Consider the following 14,998-nt stretch of genomic DNA (forward strand, 5'->3'; position numbering starts at 1 on the left):
CCATGTGGTTGGTGCAGAGTGAGTGCACCTGTGTTAGGTTTACAGAATCATGGTTATGTTAAAAGAAACAAACGTGAATTTGAAAGGAAAAAGGACACACACAGCAGACTCCTGACATTTAGTTGAGTAACGCCCTACATCCTACTTACTCAAACTGTAAACACACCACCTGACAGACAGGTGTCATAATGACTCCAGCCACTGGAGGGAGCTGTCATGAACTTTATCCAAACATGTTTTGGGGTATTTGTTGAGCTGTGGGTTTTCTAAGGAGGAAAGTCTGTTTCTAGATAAAAAGCAGAGTCAGTGGTTGTTCAGTGATTGTTTAGATTTAGGCGTTTATGTAGTTGCTGTTTTTTAATCTTATTCTACTGAAGTTGACTGACAGCAGGAGTGCTACTGATAAATAGCTTTTTACTTCTTTGTATTCTACTTCTGTGTTTATTGTTCTCCACCTAAAGTCAACCTAAGTCAACTTCCTAGTTTGTGTGAACCTACTTGGCAATAAACTTGATTCTGATTCTGATTTTTACAGATGATGTTAGTTTAAATGAATAGTGAAGCAGGACAGCAGATGGACATGTCAGACATGTTCTTCATGACGTTGGACAATGACAGCAGAGTGTGCCTTCATGAGTCTGACCTGCCTGAAGGAGATCCAGCAGGAGGTTCTTTGGTTGGATGTGTGGAGGTTGACAGCGGTAGAGGGGGTAAGGGTGAGGTAGAAGGAGGTAATAGTGCTGACGGGACTTTAAAGCTTCACTTATTGACTGATGATGGAAACATTAGTCATCTGCTGTTATCGGACGATATGTTTTCTACGGCCTGTTTCACATCCTGTAGCTTCATTGGAAGGTTTCGGATGTGCAAACAGTTCATTTTAATTAGCACTTTTTCTGTTATTTTCAATATACAAATAAATCCCTTCTGAAAGTGTAGAATAAGCACAATATTTATAAAAGTAAAGGAGACAAAGCAAACGACCAATTAAATATGTACACGTGATGACATCTGTGATTCTGTATTACACAGGCAGAATAAAGATATGTGATATATTTTTACAGAAGTGTAACTTCCTGACAGGAGGAGAGAAACCTGTGTAATATGTGCGCAGGCAGTTCAATTTGTATTTATGCTTTCAATAAACTCAATAACATTCAAAGATCTATGATTGCTTCTGTTGTCCTACAGAGGTTTGTGTTCTGTATTCAACAGCAGTTATTTATTAGTCTACATTTATCAGTACTGTACATTTAACACTACTATTGAACTTTTCATGACATCAAATTAACTTTATGAACATAGTTACTCTGTTGGTTTCAATTATTAATATAAATAAACTAATGATGTGTATTTTTAAGTAGTTAAGTTACCTCCACAACAACAGCTTCAACATGTTTATAGATCATAAATCAATAATTAGGATCCAAAAATAAATCAGATATTATTCTAAAAACAGCCATTTTGCATATTCACTCTTAATATTAATATTTGCAATATGGAGTTATGACTCATAATTCTACTTTACTTATACTCACAATATTTATATAGCGACTAGCTAAGATAGTTAGCGCTCATTTGAATGAATTTTTTTTAATTTATTCTTATTATTTTATTTTTCATTAATCTGTGTACGGCTGATGACAGTCAATTAAAAATCACCTAGATTAATTCAAAGACGTAAATAATATAATATCTTACTGCGGAGAATCGCTCTATTCGGTTTCCGGTTTAACAAACTCCTTAGTAACGGTCATAGCAACCGTCAACTCTCAAAGTCGGTGCCGAAACTCTACACCTGCTCCTGATTGGCTCAGGTGCATCAACTAGCTAACTTGCTACAGTTAGCCAGCTGCGGTGCACCAGAACCTGAAAAACAACGAAGAAGAAATACCGGATATTTACCGGGAAAATGCAAAAGGACAGTGAAGCAGGTGTTCTGCCAGTAATATGAGGAGTGTGTGGATCTATTCGGCATCGAAACAACACCTGCAGACCGGAAGTTAACACTGCTAACCAGGTAAGATCTAGTTTCACAGATTCTGTCCCATGTAACTTGAAGTTAATGCATCCACCTGGTGTCAGGTCCTTCTTTAGTTAAGGCCCCAACAACCCGTCTGTCTTCATCAGTGTCTTAATAAGTACCTGTCTGCTTACTTTTTTTTTTAAACTTACCTGTCTCCCCTATAAACTACCTGTCCATGTACCTGTATGTCCTATACCTGTCTGTTATTTCAGTGACCTGCTTTCATCCAAACTTTCTATCTTTAGTTTAAAATGGCATTTAATCTAGCTGTCTGTCTCTCTAACAATCTCTCTGTGCCTCTGCCTGTCTGTCTGCCCCAATAAGCCTGTCTTTCCTTCAAATACCTGTCTGCAACTTTTTTAGTTTTCTGTCTCATTACTTCCTCTCTATCTTTAGCTTTAATTGATATTTCTTTTAAAGTTTCCTATCTCTCTTAACACCTGTCTGTGAGTCTACCTGTCTGTCTTTCTGTCTACCTCTCTATCTCTGTATCTACCTGTCTCCTTCTGTCTCTGCCTTTGATTAGCATTTCAAACTACCTTCCTGTCTCCCTGAACACCTGTCTCTCTCTCTGACTGTCTTGATTTACAGGAGCAGCTTCCTCACTGACGACTTTATTGAACTAAAAGTATCAACAGAGTCGATAAATACACACTTCCTCTAAATAATGACACGCACTCTTTAAAGCAGAGGGATGAAGTCAACATGTTTTCTGCTGAAGCTGTGTTCTGGTTGTGTGAGCACTTTAAATAAGGCCCTCAGCCTGGTGACACATACAGACCCCCTACAGCCCGGCCCCCCTCTCTGAGAGCCTGACACTCATCTCTGAACCCCTCGGAGCCTGCGGGGGGTCACCTTGCCTTACATTCGGCGTGCATTGCCATATAAAGACAAAACGCCTTCATTCCTGTTTCTGAAGTGTTACGTGTCACTTCCTTCCTCGTACATTTGAATAGATGATTTGTCGCCCTGCTGTCGGTGTCGACTCAGAGCGCTGCCTGTCAGTCAGCAGAGAGCAGACCAGCAGCCAGACCGCCCCACGCAGGACCCCTCCACGCCCAGAGACCCCCAGCATCCTGACTCACCTCTCAGGTAAACACAGAAGAGAGCAGGTCAGTCCAATCCACACAAGTGTCCCTGAAGGCAGCACAGTGGGACCGGAGACACCTGAGGGGACTTTGTTGTTACCAGTGTGTTTTTGTGAAAGATTGATGCAAAAAAAGAAAAGAGAAGACGACAGAAGACGACAGAGAGTTAACGTGTTTGTGTCTCATGTTTGTGCAGAATGTTTGCACTTGTTCCTGGCAGAGACTCTCACCTGTCTCCTCTGCACGCCAGGTTTTGCTTGGCAAACTTTCCTACTTTGTGCAAGGACACAAAACCAGAACTTTAAACTTTCATTTAAAAATGTAACTTTGAGCAAGTTTGACAGAAATGATTGAAAACTGTAAGAGAAGAGCGCTGTGCTGCGGAGTGAGGCCTACAGGCAGAAGAAGAAGTTAAACCTCTGCAGCGAGCTGAAGAGGAAGTTTGCGGTTAGCTTCGCTTCAACTGCAAAAAAAACCCTATTCCCCAAAGGCAGGGAGAGCAAACAGAAACTGAACTTTCCTCCGCCTGCTGGTTTTTTAAACAATGACCGTTTGTTTTGGATAAAGTTGTGAGTGATTCTGATTAAGTTAAACACTTAAATATTCTGACAGACCGAGAGCACGCTGCTCAGAGAGACAGTCCTGCTCACGACGTCAGATCCTCGTGAAGAAACTTCAGATCAGTTTCAGATTTAGAAATATGCAAGTTCAGTGGTGAAAGGTACTTTTACTCAAGTACTGCACTTTGTACAAGTCTGAGGTACTTTCTGCCTCCAGCCCGCGGACGTGGCACAGAACATTTTGTACTTTTAGCTGACAGAATTTGTCTGACTGACTTGACTTGACTGACACAGAACTTTATGAATCGCCGAGGGGATGTTGGGATGTAGTTGCAGCTTATTAAACATTACAATGAAGACACAAACAAAGACACAATATACAAAACGAACAAACTAAAGCAGCAGGGTGCAGACAGCGTCTCAAAGTGACTGTGGAAAGAATAAAGTGGAATAAATATAACATCAAGACCAGTATGGATGCAGGACTGTCTGTGCAACACTATAGAGATATAGAGAAGTTGTAAATGGTGGCGTTGCAGAGGAGTGGAGTCAGATGACTTGGACTAGAGTCATCCATCTGGTGACATCATATTTATCCCTGTTATAGTCATTTTATTTTGAGGCACTTAAACGTAAGACAAAGTGTTTCACAGCACACGCAGCGATTCATGAAGACAAGACAATAAAACAAACAAATCATAAAACCTGGGACTGACTCGATTTCCTCCACAAACAAAGATTAAACAGTTTCAGCACAGATACACTTTCAGTCAAACCAGCAGCAGCCAATCAGGGTGCAGGAGGGAACAGGTGCATTGTGGGAGAAATGTAGCATGACAGAATTTGTGTTCTTCTGGTTGTGACAGTTTGGGAACATCCCAGGTCTCTGAAACTGTTTCCACGCTTCCCTCACTCGCATCTTTTCCTTGCGTCAGCAGAGATGTACGGAGAGACGAGAGGAAACGAGGAGAGGAGAGAGGAAGCAAGGAAACATCATCTTAGAGACTTGGGATGTAACCCTAGTTGTCTTTCTTGTTTCAGTGATTGATCATCAGATTCTTTAGCATTGTTTCCGGTCTGTTCTTCTCTGTCTGAATGCAGGAGTCATTATTCCAGACTTTCTGTGTATTTGTCGTGCAAAGCTCTGCAGCTTAACGGTCGTTGTGTTACCAGAGCTGATGAGACATGATTAGTTTTATTTCTGCAGACTGAACAGAGCTGCTGTGTTTCACATTCAGACGTGCAGAGCTGCAGAGACTCCGAGGTGACGGACATCTCTTAAACATCTTAAAGAGGCCTCAATTATCTCGACATGCAGAGACTAAACCGTCTCCCTCACTTTACTTTGAGCTTAGTCAGTTTAAGGAGCGTAACACACGACGACGACCTTTAACAGAAGAAGTTTAATTTAGACTGAAGCTACATGATATCCTCCACAAACACAGAGATAAGACAAATGATCGTTTTGACCTTTTAAAGTGACCTCTGAGTTAAAAAACAAACAGCAAACGGTCGCCCGTCCTCTCAGCCTCGTCAACCTGCTGCAGGAATTCACACCTTTCTGCTTTAACAAGTGCTGTTGCAAAGTTGCATCATAAAGGAGTAGGAGGCAGATTTAAGTGTGCAGCTTAGCTCACCTCTGCATGTCTGCTCCTAATATTCAATTGAACTCACATCTAAAGCTGCAGCAAGTTGTCCAATAATCAGTCAGCAACTGGACAGAAGAATAAAGTATGAATTGGAACATTCTCCTGTGAGTGTGAATGATGTGTTTGAGGTCGTTCAGAAGCTTCTGTTCCACTGTCAGAGTCAGGCTCGCTGCAGATCTCATTATTCTTTAATGCTTCCTCAAAACACGTGAGCCGTCTGCAGGGTGTCAGTCAGGCTGATGGCTGTGATGCTGAGTTGTTTCAGGCCTGCTGGTCAGTTAGCTGCAGTCCAACATAGAGGCAGTAGTAAAGTCCTGCTTAACGTTAAGATTGTTGGAGTCAGAAGATCAGATGGAACTTTATTAAAGCTGCAGGAAGTTCTGTGTCAGATTTCTCCAACATGACAGAACAAACATAAAACATCAGCATCAAATATGAGTCTAAAACATGACGTGTATAAGGTCTGAGTGCAGATAAACAGTGTTTAATAGAATGACAATAGAAATATGATAAGTGTAAAAGGAGTGATTGATCTGCCCTCCCTCCTGACACACATCAGTCAATGTTCAGTTTAATCACGTCTGCTGCAGGTCTGTTCATATGTGCTATATTTGAGTGTGTCACATGGTGCATCATCATCATCATCATCATCATCATCATCAGAGGAATGAAATGTGTTAATTGAGGCAGACACAGGTGAGACTGACTTCAGACCTGATTTCGAGGCGACCTTTAAAGTGTGAAGTCAGTTTGTGGTTTAAGCTTCTTTTTGTTCTTTCCTAACGTCCTCCTCAGAGGTGTGTGTGTGTGTGTGTGTGTGTGTGTGTGTGTGTGTGTGTGTGTGTGTGTGTGTGTGTGTGTGTGTGTGTGTGTGTGTGTGTGTGTGTGTGTGTGTGTGTGTGTGTGTGTGTGTGTGTGTGTGTGTGCCTGTTAACACCAAAAAAGGATCTAAAAATCTACACACACACACACACACTCACACACTGGGTGAATCATCAGACTGAAATAAAGTGTGTCATGTGACCACGCTTCTTCTCAGAATGACTTCACTCGTCCTCCTTCACTCGATTTTTCCGTTCTGTGGACATTTGAACATTTGTGTCGAAGAAATCAGTTAAACAAACATACATGTTGAATGTCTACAGTCAGTTAGCCTAGCTTAGCAAAAGCTGCTACCTGTTAGCACCTCTTAAACTTAATAATCAACACTTTAAATGTGGTTTGTTTAATCTTTAATCCTGTCTTTGTGCTAAGCTAAGCTAATTAGCAGCTGACGACTGCATGATGTTCAACAGACAGGCACACGAGTGGAATCAGTGTTTTCATGTAGGAGTTTAAAAGAGGCGAACATGTTACACCTTTTCCACCTAACTGTTGGTGGTAGAGTTGCATTGTGGGTATTTTTGGAGTTTAACTATGAAGGTGAATAAAAAAACAGCTCTGATTTTGCTTGTTTAAAAACTGTCCATCATGACTCAGAGAGATTAAAGCAGCCGTCAGAGAGTCGATCACCAGGTGATCAGATCTTATTACACGTATTACAGACACACAAAGAAGCAGCGCTCTGTCAGACAGGAAGTGCAGCAGAAGCAGGAAGTTGGAGGTTGGCAGAAGTGAGAACTGAGCGTTTGCATCACAGGACAAAATCAGAAGTTACCATCTCTCAAGTTCCTCTTCTGCCCCGCTGAACACGGCTGCTCCGACACGACGGTTCTCACTTTGACTTAAAGACTTTCTGTTGTTCTTCTGTGACAGATTCAGGGTCCCAACATGGCCGCCGCCACGCCGATCTCCCCGGAGGAGCTGGAGGACCTCAGAGAAGCTTTCGCCAAGATCGGTGAGAGAACCCACAGTTCTGAGGCTTCCTCTTGAGTTTCATTCAGGAAGTACCACCAAGTAAACGGGTGCCGGAGCCATTTTCTATTTTTAGTCCGTGTAAAAGATCCAGAATGCACCTGTGCTGATTTTCTGCTTGGTACATCAAAGCGCGTTCATGCTCCCGGTCACGGATTAACCAGAATTCAGAGTATATTCAGTGTAAAGCTGCAGAGCTCTCTTGTAGAAGAATGGTATTTATGTTTTGGTCTCTGTTTCCTGTGTTTGACCTCTGACCTCTGACCCCTCCCTCCTCCAGATGTGGACAATAACGGGTTCATCAGCAAGGACGAGCTCACAGAGCTCTTCAAAGCTGCTAACCTGGCTCTGCCCGGCTACAGGATCCGAGAGATCGTCCAGGAGCTGACCAAGAGCAGCGGCCAGCTCACCTTTGAGGAGTTCACTCAGGTGAGTTCACAGGTCAAAGGTCACATGCACAAATACACAGGGCAAACACAACATACAGTGTTTATCTTTTATGTACCTCAAAAATGTTGACGGGGAACCAGAGGAATTCCATCCGCCCTGCTTTAGGTCGGACCAATCACAACCATTTATCTAATTAGGGGCGGAGTTAAGCGCAGTGGAAACATTTTAGTGAACATCCAACATGGCCGCTGCTGTGGAGTGTTCTGGATCAGCTGTTATATCAGTAGTTAGCACACTGGACTCAAGTTTACGTGACTTTAGAAGCCGTATCAGTTGGATTTTGTAACAAGCTAACTAGCCTAGCAGCCTACCTCTGCTTCACACATTCCTTCCTCTGATTGGTTGTTGCGTCAGAGGCAGTTTGGTTTGCAAAAGTCATAAATGCCCCTGGGACATTAAAAAAAGGACCGAAAGGTTTCAGACTCATTTGAATTGATTGCATTTATGAAAATCAAAGTTGTACTAATGTTTCACTGCAGACATCAAAATGAGATTCAGGAAGATACCAAACTCCGGGGTAGTTTTCCCTGTTTCTTTTATCATCAGGAATATTAAACTGTCACCTGTGACTTCTTATCACCTGTAAACACTCTGCTCTGCTGTGGAGGTGACATTATTTTATCGAGTTCCTTCTCTTCACGGTTTCCATGTGTCATTTTTTATTAACACTATACGTTTTAAACCTGTTCTCAAAGTCAGACTTGAGCCTCCTTCCTTTTCTGATCGGTCTTCTGCATGAGTAGATGATATTGTTTCCCGTGTGTCCTCCTGCAGATCGCCCACGGGCTGAAGAGCACCGAGGTGGCCAAGACGTTCAGGAAGGCGATCAACAAGAAGGAGGGAATCTGTAACGTGGCTGGAACATCGGAGCAGTCCGGCACCCAGCACTCTTACTCAGGTCTGTGACCATCACACACATCATACTGATCACGGTCCTATCACGTCAGACCTTATTAAACACAGGCAGGTTCATATCTGTGACTTAGCCCTGAAAGCCGAGTGACAGTCGGAGTTTATTTCAAGACGCTCGGCTGCTGCTGTGGTCTGACGCTGTTTTTCTTCCTCCTGCAGAGGAGGAGAAGGTGGCCTTTGTGAACTGGATCAATAAAGCTCTGGAGAAAGATCCGGACTGTCAACATGTTCTGCCGATGGATCCGAGCAGCAACGACCTGTTCACCGCCATGGGAGACGGGATCGTTCTCTGGTGCGGTCTGATTTAAGACTCATCTGTCTGACTGGTGTAACATTTAGAGAAGACTCACTGTTATGAGATATTGATGAGAAGATTGACACCTCTCGAGAGTCTGCACGCCAAATATGATGCTACAGAGGGCAACAGGTTAGCTTAGCTTGGCATAAAGCCTGGAAACAAGGGGAAGCTAGCCTGGCTCTGGCTAACATCTCTAAAGCTCACCGATGAACACACTTCATCTTGTTTGTTTAATCAGCAGAAAAAGGAGAAACAAGCTGTGCTGTTGTTTTCACGTGGTCACAGACCCCAAAAACAGAAAAAACAAACGAGATGTTTCCTGTGTTTTTACCTTTCGATCGAGCCACGTTAGCTGTTTCCAGTCTTAATGCTAAGCTAAGCTAACCTGCTGCTCGCCGTAGCTTCATATTAACCATAAAGACGTGTGAATGGAATCAAATGAAACATCGAACTCTCGACAAAGAGAGGAGCTGTTGAAATAATCCACTCAGTAGGTTGTTCAGTTCTCTGAATGTTTGTTAAATTCTCTTTTGTTGTCTCTTCAGTAAAATGATCAACCTGTCCGTCCCCGACACCATCGACGAGAGAACCATCAACAAGAAGAAGCTCACTCCGTTCACCATCCAGGTGAGACAGGAAGTGACTCTTCACAGTGTAACTGTTAGCTGCTGTGTGAGCGTGTTAACGTCCTGTATCGTGTCGTTCTGACCCACAGGAGAACCTGAACCTGGCGCTGAACTCGGCGTCGGCCATCGGCTGCCACGTGGTCAACATCGGGGCGGAGGACCTGAAGGAGGGCCGGCAGCACCTGGTCCTGGGTCTGCTGTGGCAGGTCATCAAGATCGGCCTGTTCGCCGACATCGAGCTTAGCAAGAACGAAGGTCAGCGTGTGTTTATGTTTATTCTCCTGTCAATCAAACATGTTTGTAAAATTCTGTCCATCAAATATCAAGAGGGACGTCGAACGTCACTCAACAACAGTTTAAAGATTACACTCTAGGAGCTTATGTTCTTCCTTTTTAAGAGTCACATGAGAAGTTTAATCATATTTCATGTCTGTAAAGTCAGTTTGAAGCTAGTGGCCTGTTAGCTTAGCTTAGCACAGACACTGGAAACGGGGGAACAGCTAGCCTGGCTCTAGGAGGAAGGAAGATGCAGCGAGTCTCATCGAGGAACGTTTAGTTTTTTGTTTCTTTGATCTGCAAAAAAACTCAAAAACAAACTGAAGTATAAAAGTTCAGTTTGGTCGTCACAGTGAGGCTGACAGAAACCAGCACATCATCGAGGGAGGCACTGCGTCCGGACAGGAAGTAGTCCCGCGTGTAACCAGCTGAAATCTGCTGAAAATAAGATGTAGTTCAGAGAGCTTCAGAGGTGCTAGATTTTGTTAGCTTTGGACAGAGACAGGCTAGCTGTTTCCAACTGTTTCCAGTCTTTATGCTAAGCTAAGCTAACTGTCTTCATATTTACTGTAAGGACACAGGAGTGGTATCAATAGGAACATCTAACTCTGGTGAAGAAAGAAATGGAATATTATATATATATATGTGTGTGTGTGTGTGTGTGTGTAGCTCTGATTGCTCTGCTGCGTGACGGAGAGAGTCTGGAGGACCTGATGAAGCTCTCCCCGGAGGAGCTGCTGCTGCGGTGGGCCAACTATCACCTGGAGGAGGCCGGCTGTGGGAAGATCAACAACTTCAGTTCCGACATCAAGGTGAGTAAAACAGTCCAGACGTCTGAGACGGCAGAGACGGCAGAGACGGCTCCTCTTTAACAGTTTAATACGTTTGTTTCTGGTGTTTTGTTTTTCATTTGTACTTTACGAGCTGACTGACAGCACAACGGGATGTAAGTTGAGCTTGGTCGGTTTTGCTGGAACGGAGATGTCTGAGCAAAACAAACACCAATCAGGTTCCTTATTCCAATAAATATAAGATGTATATAAAGAATACATTTATCTTCCATCCGTGCCTTTTCTTCTGCTTATCCGGGGTCGGGTCGCGGTGACGTCCTTCTCTCCAGCTCCTCCTGGTGGATGTAAAAATAGTCATTCTCATAGTTTCAGGATTGATTGGTCACTTCCTTCCAAATAAAGAAGATGTCGAGCTGCTGCGTGATGCTCCAGATATGTCCCTAACATGTTTGTATCTTTGGACAGATGTGGTGAAAACATGATGTTCACACATTTATTCTGCAGTTATTGAAACACGAAAGTATCTAATCTGTTCTTTCTTTGTTCTCTGATGATTTAATGTTTCCTTTCTGTCCAAAGACAAAGAGAGACTAAATGTATTTGAAACCTGCGTCATGACTTCCTCTGTTAAAGGTCATAAGGTCAGCTGTTCTCATATCTGTTAACGTTCCCAATCTGCGTCTGTGTGTTTCAGGACTCCAAAGCGTACTACAACCTCCTGAACCAGGTGGCGCCCAAAGGAGACGAGGAGGGGATCCCCCCCATCGCCATCGACGTCTCAGGGATCAGGGTGCGTTCGTCAGGCGGCCATCTTTGGCAGTTGTTAAACTTTACCTCCACTTCTCCGTCTCACTTCAGTTCACTCACGTTGTCTTCATCCGTCCGTCTCTGCAGGAGAAGGACGACCTGAAGCGTGCCGAGTGCATGCTGGACCAGGCCGACCGGCTCGGCGCCAGACAGTTCGTCATGCCGACGGACGTCGTGCGAGGAAACCCCAAACTGAACCTGGCGTTCGTGGCCAACCTGTTCAACAAGTACCCGGCGCTGAAGAAACCCGAGAACCAGGACATCGACTGGAGCTCCATCGAAGGTCCGAATGTTACCAGCCCGTCCACAGACACGGAGAGGAGGGTTTCACACTGCAGAGTTATTAATGTCTGGGTTTAAACAAATACATGTGTTTGCTGGGGCGAACTGCACAAAGGTTAAAGTACAACATACAGCAAGTGTCAAAGTGTTTCCAGCTATAATCTTTAATCTTAGTCTGTGTACGAGGACAGTGAAAGTAGGGAACACTAAGTACTAAATAAAAAAACATGTTCTCGTGACACGTCCAGGTGTCAGCTCTGAATCTCTGCTCAGCACTGTTTTAATCTGACGTCGTCCTGCAGGTGAAACGAGGGAGGAGCGAACGTTCAGGAACTGGATGAACTCTCTGGGGGTCAACCCTCGAGTCAACCACCTCTACGCGTAAGAAAGCTCAACACTTATATTCTCTGAGTTTTATTTATCGAACTCCCCGACAGCTTAGACGAGCACAGCTGGAACAAGAAGGCCACAAAGCATTTAGTTGGCTTACAGATGATTTGTTCACTTCCTGAGGGAGCGACATGGAGCCATTTACATCCAATAATAGAGAAGGACTGTCAGTTAAAGCGGCTCTACAGGAAAGGTCACGTAAGGTCAAGATCTCATTGGAAGAGTTTGTGTGTGTTCCAGAGACATTGATGACGCCCTGGTGATCTTCCAGCTGTACGAGAAGATAAAGGTCCCTGTGGACTGGGACAAAGTCAACAAGCCTCCGTATTCTAAGCTGGGCAGCAACATGAAGAAGGTACGACAGCTGATCACACAGCACACACACCTCAGACATATTACACACACACATTAAAAAGTTATTACAGCTCATTCTGAGGGGGACATGAACGTGTGAAGAAGATTTCATGCAACAGCTGCTGAGATATTTCACTAAAAACCACAGACGTTAAAGATCCTCAGCTCTGTGAAGAACTTTAACAAGACTCATAACGAGGTCAGAATGAACACAGGAGAGACAGCAGCAGAAACAGAGATAGATGAGTCGACACGGCTCGGCACAAAGACCATATAAGGAATATCCTGCAAATTAATCATCATCATTTACTGCTTATCAGTCAGAACACAAGAATCAACCTACTTCAGCACTTAACAGCAAGCGATGCAATATGTGACATTACAACACATGACGTGACAGACTTAGAGGGAGAACATGCACAGGTGTCTGATGCTGGGGCCGCCCTGCTGGATATTTGCTCTGTAATAAATCGATACGACTAAATAATGTTATTGAAGGATATTCTAACATTATGATACACTGTGAACCAGTCCTAGCAGTGACACTCTGCTGCATGAGCTGCAGGCTGTGCTGAGAGGACTGTAAACTCTGGAGCTCTCTGCTGGACAAACTGCATCATGACACCATTTATAAATCTACATCGATTTCTGCTTTAAATGTTGTGTAGAAAAGATTTTATATTTATGCTTAATGTGAAAACATCAACACTAACACTGATCTATCCGTGATATCTGCTTATTATGTCACCAAACCTTTTCTCTTCTTTACTGTGTCTTTATTCTCTTGTTAAAGCAGAACAAAACTCTGCCCCCCTGTCAGTCCAGCTGTCAACAAAAACAGCTCCTCAGCTCACCTGTACCTGTTGTAACATTTACACCTGTGTCTTTCAGCTGGAGAACTGTAACTACGCGGTCGAGTTGGGGAAGAAGGAGGCCAAGTTCTCTCTGGTGGGCATCGCAGGTCAGGACCTGAACGCAGGGAATCGAACCCTCACCCTCGCTCTGCTGTGGCAGCTCATGAGGAGGTAACAACACGTCATCATCAAAAAATCTGTAGTCAGGAGGGATTCAGAGGTGAAGGGTCTCTGCAGGTGTTTATAAAGACGTGTAGCTTTAGTTATGGATGTTTCTCTCATCTCTAAAGGAGAAGTGTGATTGTGCTGCAGGAGGCTGCTTTATCCGGACATGTTGTTAGTGTCAGGTCTGACTGATCTGTCCGTCTCTCAGGTACACCCTGAACATCCTGGAGGACCTGGGCGACGGGCAGAAGGTGACGGACGACACCATCGTGTGCTGGGTGAACGGCACGCTGACTAATGCGGGAAAATCAACAATCTCCAGCTTCAAGGTACAAAGACGCAGCTCCGCTCACCCACTGCCTGCTGGGATATCTTTAGGGAAGGAGCTGATTTAAAGACTACACCTGTGTTTATGTATGTGTGTGTAGGACGGGTCCATCAGCAGCAGCATGCCTGTTCTGGACCTGATCGACGCCATCCAGCCCGGATCGATCAGATACGACCTGCTGAAGACAGAAGACCTGACGGAGGAGGAGAAACTCAACAACGCAAAGTATGACTTTTATGTGCACACGTTCTTTGTCTCACTTTATGTTTGCCTTTTCACTTTTACAGAGGTAGTCAAACCCTTCACCTTGGTCTCAGTTGGTGGTCTGTTGCATGTGTGACAATTTATCACATTTAAGTGAGATCACAACCCTCATGATCTGTGGTGGTTCAGTTTCATTCTGCAGCTGCGAATGACTTTTAACACATAACACTTCAGTTTTGAAGAGAAAACTCCAAAATAACTGATTTCATTTAAAAACAGGCCCCAGGTCGTGATCACATGCTAACAGGCTAATGCTAACCTGTGGTCTGTGTTTCCAGGTACGCCATCTCCATGGCGAGGAAGATCGGCGCCCGGGTGTACGCGCTGCCCGAGGACCTGGTGGAGGTCAAACCGAAGATGGTGATGACGGTGTTCGCCTGCCTGATGGCGCGCGCCATGAAGAGAGCATAAAGACCCGAACCAACCCAGCAACCGTCAGTTACAGAGGAGACGCTGGAGGCCGACGCTCAGCGGAGTCTTTAAACAGCACAGAGAGGAGATGGTGCTGGTTGAGTCAAAACACCTGAAATCTGTGATGTTAAAGGTTTCTAACAGAGAACATGTTCAACTCTTTAACAGCTCTGATGTCTTCAGATAAAAAGGTTCAATTAGCTTCACTTCAGTCTGTTACTTTCACTTCTGTTACATAAACCTTAAAAACTGAAACAGGACCACCTTCGATTTTTACAAACCATGTTTTCTGTCTGTACAAAGCAGTTACCTGCAGAAGTGCAGGTGAATCAGGAGGGAAGTGTGGAGTGATTCAGAGCTGCAGGTCGTCTTTCCTTTTTTCATTTCAGACACGATTCAGATCACGACCTCAAACCATGTAAACAACAAATAAACACATTTTTGTATTAAAACTGTGATCCTGGTGTGATTGTGTACATTGTCCATTAACATCAACATCTCACCTGTCTGACTGATGCACAGGTGCGCTCCAGGACACTGTGACATCACTGTGGGTGTGGTTACAGGTGCAACAAAGCCCACTTCTGATCATACCTGTGTTAAGGTCCACTTA

At 44.0% G+C, this 14,998-nt stretch overlaps 1 protein-coding gene across 1 annotated transcript; it reads left to right on the top strand.

Annotated features, from left to right (window-relative positions):
* The first annotated feature begins 3,001 nt into the window (after positions 1–3,001).
* Positions 3,002–14,837, top strand: lcp1 (lymphocyte cytosolic protein 1 (L-plastin)). The gene is made up of 16 exons (XM_069662881.1): positions 3,002–3,118; positions 7,079–7,160; positions 7,458–7,606; positions 8,402–8,525; positions 8,699–8,831; positions 9,383–9,464; positions 9,553–9,718; positions 10,409–10,551; positions 11,225–11,320; positions 11,425–11,620; positions 11,922–12,000; positions 12,250–12,364; positions 13,255–13,388; positions 13,591–13,711; positions 13,811–13,935; positions 14,253–14,837. The coding sequence occupies exons 2-16, from the start codon at positions 7,094–7,096 to the stop codon at positions 14,383–14,385; spliced, it is 1,863 nt and encodes a 620-aa protein (XP_069518982.1). The 5' UTR covers positions 3,002–3,118; positions 7,079–7,093; the 3' UTR covers positions 14,386–14,837.
* The last annotated feature ends 161 nt before the right edge of the window (positions 14,838–14,998 follow it).

This window comes from Semicossyphus pulcher, unplaced genomic scaffold (assembly GCF_022749685.1).
Source record: "Semicossyphus pulcher isolate SPU_LCO1_2020_fin unplaced genomic scaffold, fSemPul1.0.p SCAF_15, whole genome shotgun sequence".
Lineage (NCBI taxonomy): Eukaryota > Metazoa > Chordata > Actinopteri > Labriformes > Labridae > Semicossyphus > Semicossyphus pulcher.

Excerpts from the sequence above, each read along its gene's own strand:
- lcp1 (XM_069662881.1), top strand. The coding sequence starts at position 7,094 with ATGGCCGCCGCCACGCCGATCTCCCCGGAGGAGCTGGAGGACCTCAGA. Across the intron at positions 9,465-9,552 it reads TCACTCCGTTCACCATCCAG|GAGAACCTGAACCTGGCGCT; the intron begins GTGAGACAGGAA and ends TCTGACCCACAG. Across the intron at positions 11,321-11,424 it reads TCGACGTCTCAGGGATCAGG|GAGAAGGACGACCTGAAGCG; the intron begins GTGCGTTCGTCA and ends CCGTCTCTGCAG.